This window comes from Euwallacea fornicatus, chromosome 1 (assembly GCF_040115645.1).
Source record: "Euwallacea fornicatus isolate EFF26 chromosome 1, ASM4011564v1, whole genome shotgun sequence".
NCBI lineage: Eukaryota > Metazoa > Arthropoda > Insecta > Coleoptera > Curculionidae > Euwallacea > Euwallacea fornicatus.
In genome coordinates this window covers 298,377-315,828 of record NC_089541.1, presented here as the reverse complement: position 1 = coordinate 315,828, position 17,452 = coordinate 298,377, and the positions used below count along the sequence as shown (strand labels likewise).

At 40.2% G+C, this 17,452-nt stretch overlaps 1 protein-coding gene across 4 annotated transcripts in view; it reads right to left on the bottom strand.

Annotated features, from left to right (window-relative positions):
- Positions 1–57: 57 nt before the first annotated feature.
- Nox (NADPH oxidase) overlaps positions 58–17,452 on the bottom strand; it is a 34,241-nt gene continuing 16,846 nt past the window's right edge. For 2 of the 4 annotated variants that reach the window (XM_066303192.1, XM_066303210.1), the window contains 18 exons: positions 8,176–8,270; positions 7,210–7,321; positions 7,053–7,150; positions 6,877–6,997; positions 6,670–6,820; positions 4,083–4,293; positions 3,662–3,891; positions 3,419–3,607; positions 3,168–3,361; positions 2,795–3,113; positions 2,380–2,739; positions 1,884–2,022; positions 1,603–1,835; positions 1,408–1,544; positions 1,267–1,353; positions 945–1,154; positions 464–667; positions 58–410 (listed from right to left, as the gene is read on the bottom strand). In XM_066303192.1, coding sequence (XP_066159289.1) covers positions 213–410; positions 464–667; positions 945–1,154; positions 1,267–1,353; positions 1,408–1,544; positions 1,603–1,835; positions 1,884–2,022; positions 2,380–2,739; positions 2,795–3,113; positions 3,168–3,361; positions 3,419–3,607; positions 3,662–3,891; positions 4,083–4,293; positions 6,670–6,820; positions 6,877–6,997; positions 7,053–7,150; positions 7,210–7,321; positions 8,176–8,270 — 3,288 coding nt within the window. In that variant the 3' untranslated portion in view covers positions 58–212. Of the gene's footprint in view, positions 411–463; positions 668–944; positions 1,155–1,266; positions 1,354–1,407; positions 1,545–1,602; positions 1,836–1,883; positions 2,023–2,379; positions 2,740–2,794; positions 3,114–3,167; positions 3,362–3,418; positions 3,608–3,661; positions 3,892–4,082; positions 4,294–6,669; positions 6,821–6,876; positions 6,998–7,052; positions 7,151–7,209; positions 7,322–8,079; positions 8,271–17,452 lie in introns of those variants that run through there. The other 2 variants (XM_066303216.1, XM_066303201.1) reach the window with 2 other exon arrangements.

Genomic DNA, 17,452 nt, shown 5'->3' with positions numbered 1-17,452 from the left:
GCCGCAACTATTTCAGTTAAAAGCAAAATGGCCACTGTGGTAGTCTTCAAGTCAAAGTATTTCCATATCAACGTTTTATATTACAAAATTTTATAGTTTATTTACATAATTGCATAATAATGACAGAGACATTCCCATTTACAATTACAATATATAAAATATTTGTTGCTTAAGCTTAAATTATTTACATAAAGGTTTAAAATCAAAAAGCACTAAAAACTCTCTTTCCTGAATATGTATCCGTACTGGTTACACTTGACTCTCAAAATTCGGCTCAATTGCGGAGGTCCGCAGTAAAACACAGTAACTTTTCCTTTTTTCTGGTCAGAAATCTGTTTAAAGACTTTGTCCCAGTTGGGTCTCCCCGCGTTCGTCCGCGTCTTAAGCCCCGTAATTAAATCCCGCTTTTCCTGCAACACTTTTACTCAGGATATATACACCGATAAAAGAAACTGTAGCGCACCTTTTCGTGCAACAAATCCAAGGCTAACTGTAACCCAACAGCCTTCATGTCGGTTTTCTGCAAAGCGCTGGTAATGTACATGTGCATTTCCAAGAAGCGTTCCATAGCCCCACCTAACTCGGCCTGTTCGATCTCCAACTGGGTGAGAAGATTGACGAACCACTCAAAAGAGCGCTGGTTGCGATTGATCCAGAAAAAGTCCACCTAAACCTCAGAGTGGTTAAAAACAACAATGTCGTCTGGATAACAAACTAATCAACGATCATTATCGAAACCTTGCAAGCGCAGTTTAAGGTCAAATTTCGAACCAGGTTTCTTTCAAACAAGCTCACTGTTTCTTGAAATCGAAACGTTTTTAAATTGACAAAAATGATGTTTAAAGTTTACCAAATGTGTATAAATAAAAAAAAATACATTGTAGCGTTGTATTGTTTGTTTCAACAACTCAGTTTAGTTTAGGTAACTTGAGCAAAGTTCGTACCTTTCTCAAGTTCATAACGGTGGCGGGAATATCGCAGGCCCAAGAAAACTTGCACTTTGGGCATGTATGACGGGCCTTCCAATATCGATGCATTATCGACTGCAGGATAGAAGCGAACGGGGTGACCCCGATTCCGGTAGCTATGAGGACCGCGTGTTGAGCCCTGAATATGTGGCTTGAAGGAGCGCCGTAAGGTCCGTCCAAGAAAATCTAAACCAATTTAGGGAATCTTCAAAAACACTCCTTTGCTTGTAGTAAGTTTAGGTTAGTTCTTAGCAATGCAACGCAATTATTAGACACACTACTGTACAACTCTATTCACCTCAGTGCCCATTTTATCTGAAAATTTAACTTTGATTTCAGAGCTTTCTTCATCACTGTCTGCGTCTCCAATAAAGTAATTTTCCTGCTATCATTTAAACTTTTATAAACTCTAATTCTGAATACCCCTTAAAAATCTTACCTCTAAGGGCTTTCCTACTGGATAGTTTATGTGCTTCAACTTGGGGTCTGCTGCGGTCATGTCTTGTAGTTGAAACGACTGACCTTCTTCCACCCGTCTTTCAGGGCTGAAATAGTTGCAGGGAGCAACACGACTTTCTGAGAGAGATTCTTTCAAATATTTTTTTATAACTTATAATATAAATAATTGTAATACCAGTGGGAGCAGCAACGTTAAATAAGGACTGCGAATCTCTTTGATCGCAGTTCTCAAGGCTAGGGGTTTTAAAAGCGATAATAGTGGGCTTGTTTCTCATGTACCGGAAGCTTTGAGCTAAGCTCTTGTTCTGAGGACTTAGATATGCAAGACCAAGTGATTTCATGCGAGCCCGCTTCATTTGGCACTGATCGAAACTCTTCTCCGACTCTGAACGCATATATTCCCGCAACCTAGAAGATAATAAATTTGGTGTTTTCTCACAGTTGACGAAGGCTTACGCAAGCATTCTCTCCCGTTTCTTGGCGTTGTTTTGCACGTCGGGAAGGGATAGGGATTTTTCTAGAGGGGCCCTTTTGGCAAATACCAGGCGCTGCAAGCGATTCTCCGGAGACATTCTCCGGGGCCTGTTTGATGAATCTGAAGAAACGAAGAGTTTAAAAGCACTCAATAAAAGGCTTACTCAAAAGGAGAACTAACACTATAGTGTTACTACTCACATGGTTATAACCATATGAGTAGATCGACTACCCTGAATTTGTTCGACTTGAACGGCCGCTTTTAGCAGATAAACATTTTTCAATAGTTAGAAATTTGGAGCAAAAATGACATCAATTCCTGCAATTCCAGCAGTTACTCAACTGTTCATTTTAGTAAATCTTGCCAAAATGTACACAATTCATCTGAAATTATATCTAAAAACTGGGTGTCGTCGACAATATGGCGATGAAATACTATGTTAAATAATATTCGACAAGTGCAAGGGAAGAAGTTTACCTGAAGAACTTCCCAAAGACTTCACCCCAAAACTGCTTTCCAAATTACGAGGCCCGGATTTGGATTCCTCGGTGGCCTCAAACGTTTCCCTAGTGAAACCCACAAGTTGCACTGTTGTTTTCTTCACTTCGCTATCTTTCTCCTTGGACAGTGTTCTAGTGATTTTTGACTTAAATTGATTGAAAGCGCTTTGGTCATCTGAGGACAAAATAGGGGAGGAGGCTGCATCTGGTTTAAGTGAACAGGACTGTTGCAGAGAGTTCAGCTCTCCTGTATGGAGCTTCTCCTGCTCTTTTTCGAAGTATTCGTAGAGACGATTGGTCCATTGACCAACGCCTCTGATGTGCAGCCACATGTAATCTAAAGTTGAAATACTATAAATCAGGAGCATTCCTAATTTTTTCTTCACCTATACCTTCTTGTTCAGGACAACTGCTAATAGTAAACGGATGCCACTCGTATTTGGCTATGGCGGGTATATTGACGAAAACGTAGTCACCTGGATGGAAATCGAATTGGGCAGGCCTCTTTATCACCAAATGCGTCACTTTCGAAGGCAACAAAAGTCCCGAACTGATGTACGTCTTGCCCTTGCTAGACATAGTGTCGATGCGAGAAATCCTCTCGATCAAATATGCCAATCCAGGTACAAGGAACCACTTCCAAAAGTTAGGTCCGTGCAAGATGAGCAATATCCAGAAGGGCAGGTACATGAGATGGGTCCAATAGAACACCTGTATGAGTTTTGTTTATTGAAGGCAATAAATAACAGAACGTTGAGGAAATACCTCGAAACAACCACCTCTCCTAACAAAAGACTGGGAACATATGAACATTACCAGGAGGATGAAAAATAAAGCCACCCCAGTGGGGTTTGCCCATCCCAGAATTAAACCAAAAAGGCCTGGTTTGCTGGTAAATAACCATTCGCTGATGGTCAAGTTTCTCGCATTTAAAACTGAGTCGTTGACAACTATTAACGCTGCAACAAAATTAATTTCTTAACTAAAATTATCATGAAACCCCAAAAAAAACTTACAAAAATTAAAAGTGTGCATAACCGAATGCAAGAAACTGTATCCAAAAATCAACCATCCCGCGATTTTGTGGAAGTAAATGTGTTGGTCTAAAGGTAAAACGCTGCCGTAGCCCCTGGTTCTCAGAAAAGTGATGCATCTCCGCAGCATCAGTACCAAAATAAAGGCGCAATTGAAATTGAGGCATTGCCCTAAACGAGTTCAAAGCTACAATATCCAGCAGGAAACATAATTCTCATACTTACCACAAGCTCTAGCAAAAATCGTGTACCAATTAGAGTTCCTATATTCAATAGCTCTGGAGATAAAGAGCACTGCATTTATCAATAGAAAAGCAAATAAAAAAGTGAGATACACTAAATTATTCTTGAAATATATTGTGGACAAATAATATGGTCTATAGGAAATAATTTTCCTGAAAAGCGATTTGGACTTGGGATCAGTGCTCGCAGGTGGTACCAGCCATCTGTCAATGCTGGAAAAGAATCTATCTTAACAAGCGTTCAGGTAGCAAGCTGATCTTAAGATCATGTCATGTTATTGGTCATTTCGGTTTTTAGAGCAAACGAAGACGTCATTTAGACGTCATGAAAGGTAAGTAATGAGAAAAATACGAGTGTTTCACATTATTTTGCTAGTTGGTGAGCGTACGCCTAACGCAAATACCTAATAGACAAGTTCTCCAGCAACCCGCCATGCTTCTCTAACTGACTTTTAAGAGCTTCGTAAGTGATCGCTCCACGGTTGTTAGTGTCGGCATCCTCGAACATGGCGATGGTAAGGTCTTCAATCTGTACCTCACTGAATTGCATTCCGTTTTCTTCCATGCAAGCCCGTATCACGTGTTGCAGCTCTCTGTGTTGGATCAGGCCGTCACCTCAAACAATAGAGTCATTTTTCTTTCAGACAGAGCGTTACCCAAAAAAAAAAATAAATGAAAAGATTTTTAAATTCATACGATGTAATCTTTTGTCGATGTTTCTGGAGAAAATGCCTAAAATTTCATATACCTAGTTCAAAAGTATTTTGCTTCTAATTTCACTCTCCTCTGTCGAATTGCAAAATAAGCACTAAATAGACGATAATTTTAACTGGCTTGTCATAGAAAGTAGCAAGAAGTATTTCAAGAAAAATTACTACTAAGAGAATTATAAAAAATTACAAATGTCTTATGCTCAGTGGTCGAGTCTTAACAGAACTTCTGGACAATTTGGTGAATGTAACTCATCTGCTAATGGTAATTTCATAACATCCTTTCTCGAGTTCAGAAGCCATCTGTTGGCAAGCCACAGAAGTTATAAACAATCTTGTCATAATGGCGAATATGTACATACGAAGTAGAAAGTTCTTTAGGTTTTTCTCCATTTGAAGTTTTAAAATTTCATTGATTTTAAATGCCGAATATAGCTAAATACCAACTATAAACCTGTTCAAACATAGAAATACATATATATATAACTAAATTATTATTTTCCATTTTGAACAAAGACGCCCTGTATATTATGCATAGGCTCGCTATAAAACGAATGCGGAACCTTTACACACTGTGGTAATTTCAACTGGAATAAATTCGGTTGCTACGTGGCAATTAATTTTTGCGAAAATTGCATAATTTTTGTTTTGCACGATACGCTTTTCGGCAACGTTTCGATGCTGCAATTTTTAGCCCCTTAATTAGGGTAATAGTTACCCTTAAAGATTTTCACGAAAAGGGGATTAACGTGATAGTTCACTTTAAAAATTTTTTCAACCTCATTTTCTCTGACATACCACTTTTCTTTAAATATTTCCTCTCATTTTCTAAAGTATTTGTAGTAATTTGACTAATTTAATTTCTTATGCGTTCATTGAGTTCGTCGATATTACATGGTTTTGGATATTGCAAAACTTAGGTTTTAGGTATCTCCGTTAAAATAAACCGAGACGAGCGAGATCAACAGATCTCGGCTGCTATTCTATTGAGCCTTTTTTTCCTATTCATCAATTTTAATCCATCTAGGTATGAGCGAACAATTCGAGCAAAATGTGGTGGTGTTCAACCTTGTTCTAACCAAATTCGTTCGTCCGGATTGCCTGGATTTACTTTAGTAGGAAACAAATTAGATAATGTAGGAATTAGTTCGTCTTGAAGAAATTATAAATATCTTCGGCTATTTAAGTTTTGATCGAATAACATTGGTTCTATTGTTCGGTTCCCCATGATACCCATCCAAACGTTTGTTTTTAAAGGGTACTGCGTCTATTTTCTAATTCAATGAGAATTTACTGTAGACCAATATCGGCAATTTTATCTATTAATATGTACATTTAAAGTGAAAGTTGACTCATCAGTAAACAAAATCCATTCAATAGCTACATTGTACTTTTAATGGATGAGCAGTATTCATATTCCTCTCGCAAAATTAAATTCGTCGATCTCCATCATTCTTCAACAATTCTTGATGTATTTACATCTTATAAGGTCGAATATTTTTATTATTGAATATTTTCAAAAAGTATGTATTATTCATTAGATCTTCACGAGCTATCTGCCGAGCTGATGTTATTACGTTTTCTTCAAATGCCAACAGTGCGATAATTTTTACGTAATTATCAATTTTCTGAAGTCTATTTTTAGGAATATTTCTCACGTGGCCATGATATTTATTTTTTTCCAAATTGTTTATGGCTCCTTGATCAACAGGTGGAAATTCAGGATGCTTTTATCGAAATATTTGAACGACTTCATTTTATCTTCGAACTCTTGCCTCCGTATCCAATCGTTATTAAAATTTCGGCCTCATGATATTCATATGAATAAGGCATCATTTGCAACTTTTATAACTTACGCGAAGTGGTTCTTATCCGTATTAAATGAAATAAACTAAATTTTGCACTCGTGGAATACTCAGATAATCGTGGTATTTCACACATTCCATAAAAGAAATTAAAGTAAATTAAATTTAAGTAGGAAAGAAATTAGTTTTAAGTGTTTTGTTCTATGAAAAAAAGTGACATGTCAGATACGGACTGGTTGAAAAAGTCTTTAAAGTGACGCATCACTTGAACCCCTTTTCCGCCTGAACTTTCACCCGGGCTAAGGGGTTGACGTTTGCAGCATCGAAACATTACCAAAAAGCGTACCGGGTGGAATAAAAATTGACGTGTTTAAGCAATTTTGGCAGAAATCAAAAGTCGCGTAGATACTGATTTTATTCCAGTTACAGCGAGCACACTCTGTACGTTACTTTCAGTGACGCAAACCAAAACTTACCATCAATGTCGTAAACCTTGAACAAGAACCGAATCTTGTCTTCCGGACTCTGACCGGCAAACTGATGCATGGCATCCAGGAATTCCTGAAGGGAGATCGACCCGGAATTGTCCTTGTCGAAGATTTGGAACACCCTTTCGGTAAAAAAGGGCTTGAACAGAAATGCTTACGTAGTTTTCGACTTGAAGAAGGTCGATGTGGACTCACATTTTTTGAAATTACAATTTTCTGGAAATCGTCCCTGCGTATTTCCTTCTCGTTGCCGACCGTCTGCCTGAAGAGCTGTTCCAATCTAGATAAATTCACCTGGTCGATGCCCGTACGAGGTCTAAAGTTATAACCGCGTAAAAATAATAATTCAGAAATGGATTTCGTTGAATGACCTGGAGTTGGTGATCGAGGTCAGGAATTCCATGATTTGCTCTGAAGTCACAGTTCCAGAATTGTTCTCGTCCAAAAGTCGGAATAACTTATCTGCAATCTGATATAAGAGCAATTAAAATTAAAAGATTTAAAATGAAAATAAGGGACCGTCCCTACCCCCTTTGCGTTGAAAATCTGATAGAATTGATGGGTCTTGATGGGTTCGTCGCCGCATAAGCAGTAAGCCACGCTTTCCAATTGTTCAGCAAAATCTATTTGCTTCTCATTGCTGAAATACCGAAAATAACTTGTGAGTTTTGTGATTTTTTTTTTGACAAAATAATTCATTTTTTAACAAAAAAAAAAACACTCGTTGCGTTGCAGTAATCTAAAGTTACTTCTCCCGCTATCGAGATTTTTTTTTTTTAATACATTTTGAATGGAGTCCTCAGCAGAATTTTTTTCAAAAAAACGAACTGAAAATAACGGGTCGCACAAGCGATATGTGGCTTCTTTTAACCGATCCGCACAGCTTCAAGGTAAAACCTCCATTGCAAGACGGGATGCGACTTTTTAAGCAAACAATCAGAGCCACTTTGAAAAAATAGTTGAAAATGAGGTGTAAGAAAATGGTCTTTGTTAGTAAGGTGTAATCTCAGCCTTTAATATTTCAATTAAACATTTTTATATCGCAATCCCGTCCACAAAGCTGTCAACTAACCATCTATGTGCACAAACGTCTACATAAAGCGCAAAATTTCAAGGATATTAACATAATTAATCGCTTACTACAAGAAACCACATCATTTAATCTTAAAGTTAAGACGTGAACGGAGAAAGGATGACAACTTCTAATAGATGCGCCATACAGCATCCCATTAACGAACCCATTAGTATCAGATTAATTCCATTGTGTGCAAATTCCGACTTATCACGGACCCATTTGCATATGCATATACATATTATATTAGGTGCCATACAACCGAAGTCTAGATAACTTTATAAAGACGATAATTTCCATTGAAACGGCGAAATGACAATACGTACTACGTCAATGGTTGACTTCTTCGCTGGTTTATCTTCTAGATAAAGTTGCCGAGACTCTAATCTGTTGGCCCAGGTAAAAGACTTGATGTCACTTACGTGAGTCTTTGCTTCAAGAACTCAATCCAATCATCTTGGGGCAACAATTGTGCTCGTTCTTGGTCGAATAGCTTGAATACCTGTTCCAAAAGGTCCTGAAAAGGTGAACTTGATTTATTCTGACGTTTTAAAGCAGCACGTGACAATGTGTAATTAAACGGGGGTTTAGTGAGGCATTTTTGCAGTATTTAGGTCTGACAATTTTCGTTTCAGCTGCTCGTGAGAGAGCCAGTGGCGCATTTCATTTGTGAAATTACCCTATATTAAAGAAATATAAAAAAATACAAAATATTATACGTACATGTACAGTGTGTCCCATTTGTTTTGGGGTCAGTGTGTGAAAAGTTTAATGATCGTGCGATTTAGTCCGATTTTTTTTTAATTATAGAGCTTGATAAACTGCACATTTTCAGCAAAAATGGCCCGGTTGACATAAAATTCAAGGCCTATCACGACGGTGTTTAGGAGCGAAATTTTAATAAATCACATTGGCGATTTTTTTAGAAAAAATCTGCGCACGCCGCTGGATTGGCCGCCTCTCAGAACTGCCCCGTACAAAATTTTACCGAAAAATTTGAAGTAATAACGGTTTTGTAGAATTCAAAATGCACACTAGGCGCTCGCTTATTTTCAAAAATGTATAGTTTGTAACAACTCAGTTACGGTCTTAGACTTATACGGAACGAATAAAAGGAAAAAAATGAAAATTACACCACAAGGAACAATTAAACGTTTGTAACTACGACCGAGCCACCATTTTGTCCAATGCGCTTGTCGTTCCTTTTGCGCATGTTCAAAGTTACATCTCGTATCTGCTGTGGAGCAATTTTCACACAAGCCCCGATTACTCTAACTTGTAGCTCTTGCAAATTTTAGGGCTTTGACTCATACGCTTCGTCTTTAAGTAAACCACGAAGAAAGAAAATTTAACGCGGTCAAGTCCGGGATCTCGGTGGCCACTCACGGAAAGGGCCTGTTCCGCCCTATGCAGCAGTTTTCGAAATTTTCATTTGGCCAATTTCTCACCAAACGAGCATTATGAGCAGGGCCGCCGTCCAACCGTTATTTGGAAAAAGTCCACGACGTCCTTTTTGCCTCGTTTCAAGCAAATTTTCGAAAACCGATGCAGTTTCACGGAGAATATTATTCACGCGTTGCGCAGTAGTGAAACTTACCGGTCAATCTGGATGTCCGATGTCGAAGTCTGCATTCGGCCGCAGCTCCCGCTGCCGAGCGCACGTTGTCGCGAGCGACACGAACGATTTCTGTTTTTCCCCTCACACATAAATTTTCCACAATTATCACGATTAATAATTCAATTTGTATCAAGAACGAAGAAGTTCTGACATCGATGTTGACGTTTGTTGCGTTTGTTCGACAGCTAAACGCTTCGCTTGTTCTCCACGGCCCACTGTGAATTTTGACCCCGGGGGTGCAGTTTTAATTCTCCGACAAAATCGTTATTACTGAACATTTTTCATTAAAACTTTGCACAGGCCCGTTTCGAGGGGTGGCCAAACCAGTGGCGCGCACGTATTTTTTCTAAAAAAATCGCTGATGTTGTTTATTAAAATTTCGCTCCTAGAAACTGTCTTAGTAGGCCTTGAGTTTTATGTCAATCCGGCCATGTTTGCTGAAAATGCGCGGTTCGTCGAGCTACATAATTAATTGAAAAAAAATCGGGGCTAAATCGCACAATAGGCTTTTTACGGACTGACCCCGGAACGATGGGTCACACTGTATACTGACAAATGGAATACATAGAAATATATTACGATCCGCCCAGGCGCTTTCGACGCTTTCCCTGAATCGACCAACTGAAGAGGTGATCGGAAATGAGACTCATCAGACGTTTATACGACATTTTTCCGCCTAAGACCTACATAATATACTGGAAATTATCATACGCGAACATGACATAGTGGCAACAAAACTCTTCATTCTGCAATAATTCGTTCTTTCTTCAATGACCGACCACTTCTCCGACGTTTTAAACTAATGGACGGTTTATCTGGCGGTCATTTATATTTGCCTTGATGTGTTATTAAGATTTTTTTGATTTATTATCGCGCCATACTTAACACAAAAAGCCATAAATTACGATAGAACATTAGCGATACATGCGTAATTTATCCTTTCATCCAAGGTGTGCTGTTGATACCAGTTTCAACAATTCTCCATTATAGCACGAGATTATTTTCGGATTTGGATCGAAATTGGTACGCGTTGGTTCTTGGTCAAATTCCTTGAAAAGGAACCACTTTATGAGATAATTCGTCTGGTGCGGATGTCTCACATGGGGGGGCGACGTTAGAACGAAAGCGTGTGTCCGGGCGGAACAGGGAGAGAGGAAACTGGAACGTTGCAGTGGACTGTCCCCACACGGTCATCGTTAGGACTTCGCATCGTCAGAACGGACACAGTTCGATGTGCCTAGGGATAAGTGTAATAAAAGTATCGCGCCATAAATTTCGGTTGTGAATGTTAAGAGCTATACAGAGTGTTCGATTTAAAAAATGGCCCGAAAACCGCGAGTCGATCCCTTGGAACGCGTCCTTGCTTTTGCGCATTTGCGCGAAGCGGGGCTTCAGAGGGTACGGGGCATTAATCAACTTTTTCACCTCAAACCGGGGGTTGGCCAGGATTGTTCCATCTTCAATTTTGGACCCCTCGCGCCTTTCATCATTTCAATTGAGCCGAGCTTACGAACTCCTTGAAACTTTGAAACTCGCGAAACTGTAAACCATAGTCTCCTTTCGATTTCTCGATCTTTGCAATGGCCCCAGGAACGTCTTACTCGCTTAACTAGGGTAAGACAGCTCGCTGTCAATTTTTGAAAAAAAAATCAAAATGGCCTCCTCAATTCGGGTAAGCGCGGCAATATGGCCGCCTTTGTCAGAAGGCGGCCTCATTTCACTGTCCTTCGGAAGTGACCGAATTGTCCGCGTTTCTCGGCATTGAAAACGCAAAGTTAGAATCGATTTGGGTTAAGTCGCATCTGCTCTTGCGGCTGTTGAGTTTAGTAGAGAGGAAAAACGATCGAAACGTCCTTATCGTGAGGTGCATACTTTTGCCGATTTGAAAATTCATTACATGCGGAACTCTACGAGTTTTCAAGATCCTAAACGTTGCCTTCATGCCTCTCGACCCACACGAACTCGCGGGTAATCTAAATCCGATATCAATGCCGCATTATTTATTAGTCCTTAAATTGCCTCGCTAGTACACGTAAATTGGGTTGGTACCCCGACTTACAAATTTATGGCCGCAAACCAGATTTTGACCACACAAACTCTAAGGACAGAATTACTTTCGCTGCTCGCATTGGGCCGCCCTCTCTGCACCTGTGCCACGCCGCTGTAGGTACCACTTTTGTTCGGTAGTGGTACTTGCTTTACTGTAGCTGAAACTTTTGAGAAAATTTTATCGTATGGTACCAGGTAAAGATGAATAATGCATGATTCCCTATAGAAGTGTTTAATTGCCTGTTTGAGCCCACACGTCTGTTCGCGCATTTTTCAGTCGTGCCCGTAAATAATAATCGTAGGTACCATTAATGCGAGCCACATTAATGGATGAAAGAGGGGCAAGGTGAACATCCGTTCTATTCGCTGAAATATTTGCATAAAGTCCTTAGTTCGATCAACTACGTAAGTATATAAAATCTGGGTAGTACCTTCGGTAATAATGTTGGTCAATTTAATTAAGTTTGTGGTCAATTAGCTGAAACTGGTTCAACAGCAGGTAGATGTACCTTTTGACTCGAGAAAAATTAATTCGCAGGAAGAGTGCATTAAAAGAAGCCTTCTAGTAGTATCGCATATGTTGGTACCACGAGCGGTAAATCAGGCCCCAAGTACATAGATCTGAGCTGATTGACGGCAACGATGGCACTTACCCGTTTTGCAGACGCAAATATGGTTTACAGGGCCTTTATCGCGATATATTGGACGGGTGTTTTAGTGTTAGCGGCTCCAACGAGGACATCAATTCTAGCGTTTATGGCGGATCGAAGTTAGTTTATGGGTTGGAAGAGAAGGGCCAGACGGAACATTTAAATCGACGAAGAAGAGAAATTTGCAAAAATGCAACTCACACGGCAAAAACAACACAAATTGGGGCAAAAAATGCAACGATCCTCATTACCATCAATCACAATGCGCTCGTTTGCTTCGCTAGTTTTCGCCCGAATTGAACATAGACCTTTTTTCGGTGGTACCTATGGGTCGCTCTCTTCGTGCCCAGATAATAATCTGAATAACCGTACCCACTGAAATGATTTTAGAGACGATTTCGAATTCTTCTTGTCATGTAGATCTCGAGCACGGATCAATCAATCCTCGATGACGCCATCGAAAACTGATTGTGCCTCGTCGTCGAAACAGAAAATGGTACCAAAGCAACATTGTTTCAGACGCAGCTGAGCGCGTGGCCCATTTGTAACTGATTAGATGTTGGTACCAGCGTCAAATCGGTTAAAACTTCAATGTTCAACGTTAATGGAAATCGAGATCATTCGTGATGGTTTTAACTATCCATTAACTGACGAGTGAAGAGCAAGTTTTGAATGATCGGGGTCCATGGATTCGGTGCAAGTCGACGTTTGGGGTTATTTCTGATTGTCTAATAGCACGCCGAATCAAGTCCGGCAAAACTTGGCCAAATGAGCGTTCTGCGGGTCTTTCGACGTGTGTTTCACCGCACTTACACACCACTTGTGCGATAATACGCTAAGAAATGAACTGATGGAAAACCCGCTTCTCGGCTGTTTCGAATTTTCCAGTTCCAACCTTCCTTTTAGCTTCCATTAAGCAGGATTTTCCTCCTCATCAAACGTGAATCGTCTCCTCCTCTGGTTCCCACACAGTCGGGTTGTAAATTTTACTGTTCGTAAACAACGTGTAATCAATTTGCCACCGGGAAATTTATTGATGTAAAACTGGAGTTCTGGTCACTGCGAATTTCTTTCCTCTGTCGGAACTTCCATTGAGCGAGACCTCTTGAGCGCGATTTTAGCTCTCTTCTGGTGCCTGCACAGTCGAACTGCAAATCGCATTATTCGCAAAGAAAAATCGTTGCTGTAGAAGGTCAATTCAGATCGTCGAAATTTTCTATTTTTCTTCTTAAAATTTCCCTAAAATGTGGTTTCGTGCGTCCTTAAGGGCAGTTTCCCTTGTCCTCTTATCCGGACGCGATCTTGCTGTAAGTTTAACTATTCCTATTCGACATTTAGATGCTTATCGCAAGCGAGTTCACTCGTGTAGAAAATCACGTGATGGTTTTTTTTCAAAATTGTCCTGCGTCGATGTGTCTCGTAGAAGGTGTTACTTCTCGCGCGACAAAATGGAGTTCCCTTTATTCTCTAATTCCTACGCGATCAACGAATTTTACTATTTACTCATGTGCTGACAGCCTCGTGGTATGTACCAATATTTTAAAATTCCCTCGCTAAAATCAATTAAATTCCCATTGCAGCGTGATCGCATTCCTCTCAGGTTCGATAGGAACGAATGAATGCACTCGATTACCCAACAGATTAACGACATGTTCGTAAAGAGATGCCGAAAAGGAAACTTGAATCGTTAGATCAGTTCCTTGGAAGTGATTGCAGGCAAAAATGTCATGGCGTGGTTCTCAGACACTCGCTATAAGAACCTACGTAGTCATTAGGTAGTTGGTTAAAATATGTGTGAAAGCAGTATGTCCAAAATCACTTTTTAATTTAAAGTGTTAGAGATAGAGTGTCCTCGTAGTCAACAACCTTCGATTCGATCCCCCCGCCTAATGCTCGTTAAATTTTTGACATACAGATGGCGCCGACGTCGTCGCACCATCAGTGCCGTCTCGCGGTTTTTAGTTTGTAGTGCGCTCCAGTTTGGGGAAGAGAGAGAGAGAGAGATAGAGCGGGAATGAAACGTTCGCAGAAGACTATTTTTAATATATTTCATGCGGAGATCTTATGCTCACCTCGCATCGTTTTGGAGATACGGGGCTTTCGGGAGAACTGAAGCGACGAGAGAGAACTTACAAAATTTCCCGCTCGCCCAGAGCAGTAAAATTTGGTGTTTCAAGCAGAAAGACGTACGTCCGTGAATAAATGAATCGATAATCGAGTTCCAATTTAATGTCTTCCTTCGTGTGCAAATCGACTGGGCGCGCTTCGCAAACGTTTCTTGTTTATTTTCATTCGAACGTCACGCGTTTTCACCGGAAAACCCAGTATATTTACAATGCAAAATGACAAACCAAATTAATTTTAATGAGAAATCAAATTCAATCGCTTCGAATGCAGTTTTGTTTCACATTCAAGCTGGATACATCAAATCGTCATTCGCCTTTGGTTAATGACCACGATTCTAACTGAATCACTGTTCAAACTCCGAACGGGAAAGCACTGACGATAAATAGTTATTTACTTCATTTTTGCACATCGTAAGATCCCCACACAAGTGTCGTTGCTCGGTAAATTAAAACTGATTTTATGTTAAAAAAAAAAAAAAAAAAAAAAAAAAAAAAAAAAAAAAAAATGCGCGTGAGCGACTGAAATATCCCAGACGACCCATCGCAACGCGTTGCGCTTAATGACGTGATTTACCATCCAAACTTCCATAATGGAAACACACCTTTAACCCGGATTACACTTCATAATTCATACATGAGGCCGAAACGCGTGAATAATGATCAGGAAATTATCTGACGTCGCAATCAACTTTCGGATTTGTAGCCTTAAATTATCCAGTTACATTATTTTTTCGATTCGATACGGTTTTTTCTTTCACTTTTCCTTTCGACAGCAACGAACATCCCTCGAGCTTCGCAGAGATTCGCGAACTTTAACATTAAGCTCATTCCTCATTTTTTTTTCGTTCGGTTTCCTTTGGTGCAGTCGCCAAAGAGCTTCCGGCAAAAGTGAAAGATGAAAAAGAGGACCTTTTTCGAGACCTAATCATTAAATTTCCTTTATTCCGCTTAATTGGTCCATTGAATGTCTACACGAAATTCATGTAGTCGCACCACCTTCGATCTGATATATTTACTTCTCGTGAGGAAATAATTGCTGCCGAAACTGTCGGAGAAGCCGATTGTTATTCGGGTTTTTTCGTGCGGATGATCAGGAATTTTTTAATTGAATTCTTTGTCTGGGGACAAAAAAGGATCCCGCAACAATGAATGTTTGTTCGTTGTGCGTTTTCGATGTAATTAGCGAATTTCGGTAAGCAGAACCGTCGTAAAGCAGGGGCTGAAACGCTGCGATTGGAGGGGCCCATCATGCTCGCCTCCTTCTCCGTTCCGTCCCTCCAAACGCACTTCCCATCAAATCTAGGAGAAGTCGGTAGCGCAGGGGGTCTCGGAGATAAGAACCATCGGCGCAGGGGCAAACAGACTTTGATCCAGCGTGGAGAATATCATCATAAACGTGGCTTGCTGACGCACAGGGTGATTAATTTAAAAAATATATTTTTCGCTCCGCCAATGATTCCTGTGCCACCATGCTACTGCACACTCTTGAAGAAAACGCGCTGCAACGTTATTTTTTCGGGTAATGAAAACTGACACCAGAAATTATTTTCTTTCAAGAAGAACAACGTAAATAAACCTTTTTTTAACGATCAAATGGTTTTTTTTTAAATTTAAAAACATGCAATAAAATTGCGGTGCGCGCGCCACTGGCAAACGTAAAAATATGTTATTCCCTGAAAAACGTAGCTGCGCATTAACAATTGGCAGTAACGGCACCAGCGTGTAATCATAGATTTTAAAAGGAGCGATGCGCCAATGCTTTTGAAAGTAAAAACGATTCGTACATTCCGGTTTTTTCGTAAAAAACGGGCGAAGCTAGAACACGGTCACTCATGGACGGATTGTGCCGAAACAAAATCCAAATGGCATTAGTCAAACTGCTAACTTGACAGTTGACTTTTTAAAACTCAACTTCTTCTACTTCAAACGTCAACGTCAAAATTTTAAATGCAACTTAATAGCGCTAAGTAGAAACGTTTTTTACATACTTCGATGGAAGTATTTTTCCGAATTTGATGACGTATGATTAGTTAACGTTAACGCAAAAAACATTCGAAATGTTTAATTCTTCGAATAAACAGAATTTGTTTCTGCATTTAACAGCGCACTAACCCGTGATTTTCACAAAACACTAGTTTTAAAGATATCGCTCGAACTGACTATCACCATGATACGTACGTAATGGACATCTTCCACTTACACCATGGTTAGCGTTTATGATAGGATCTGGTGCAATTTCCTGGCAAGAATTCGCATATATTTTTTTTAACTACTGGATAGCGCAGAATTTATCCTGAGCGCGCCAAAAATCCAGCGGAGAAAAGTCCTGTGGGCGAAGCGGCCAAGGAATTGAACCACTGGTTGCCATCCATTTTTCTTGGAATCGAGCATTTAACCATTCAACATTTGTTCTAGGCATTATGGGGCGTCGCACCGTCTCATTGAAAATAAATGTCACTCAATTCCGCAAGAGGTAAATTATGCGGGAAATCATTAATGCGCATGTCAAAAGTTCTTGGTAGCCGGCCTGGTATAATGTTCCATTAATAAAAAATTGTGTCCATCCGACCGATCAAATAGTTTCGCTCCAAGCATCGAGGAAAAATCCTATTTTCCATTGCAAATCTAGGAATGTCTCGCTTCCAATATCGATGAATATTTCCATTTGAAATGGTGCTTTTATCGGACCAAGCGATTTTTGTGTAGAAGGGGAATGATCGATGGGGCGATTGCAAAATTGACTCCGTCGATTGGCACCACAGTCGTCTTCCAGACGTTGGTACTTTTTCAGAAATGGAGGATGACGCTGGCGCTTCTTTAAAATTCCTCGAGCCGCATCTGCGGGGGTTTGGTGCCACGGCAATCTCTCTTCCTCATCTCTTCCACTCTCTCCAGCGCTGCGCGAAGCCAATATGTCGACTTCATTTTTTTGTTTATTTATTTATTTATTTATTCATTTATTTATATTATTGAAATCTCGCAATTATTTTTTCGGCTCTTTAAAAGATTCGTAGCGTCGGAAGTTGTCTTCGAAACGGTCAAATTCGTTACGATCGGGTACCTCCCCATTCCCCGAGCGAGCAGTGCCCACCGGCGGTTCCCGGGGGGAACGCCGGTGAAGAGGAGAGGGGGGGGGGGGAGGTTTTAGTGGGTAGTCGGCATTTTTGCTGTTCGCCGGAGCGCCGCACGGCCGTTACCGCCACGCCGACAACAGCCCGGCGGGGGTGCGCAGACGCGTTTCTCCTACCTCTATTAG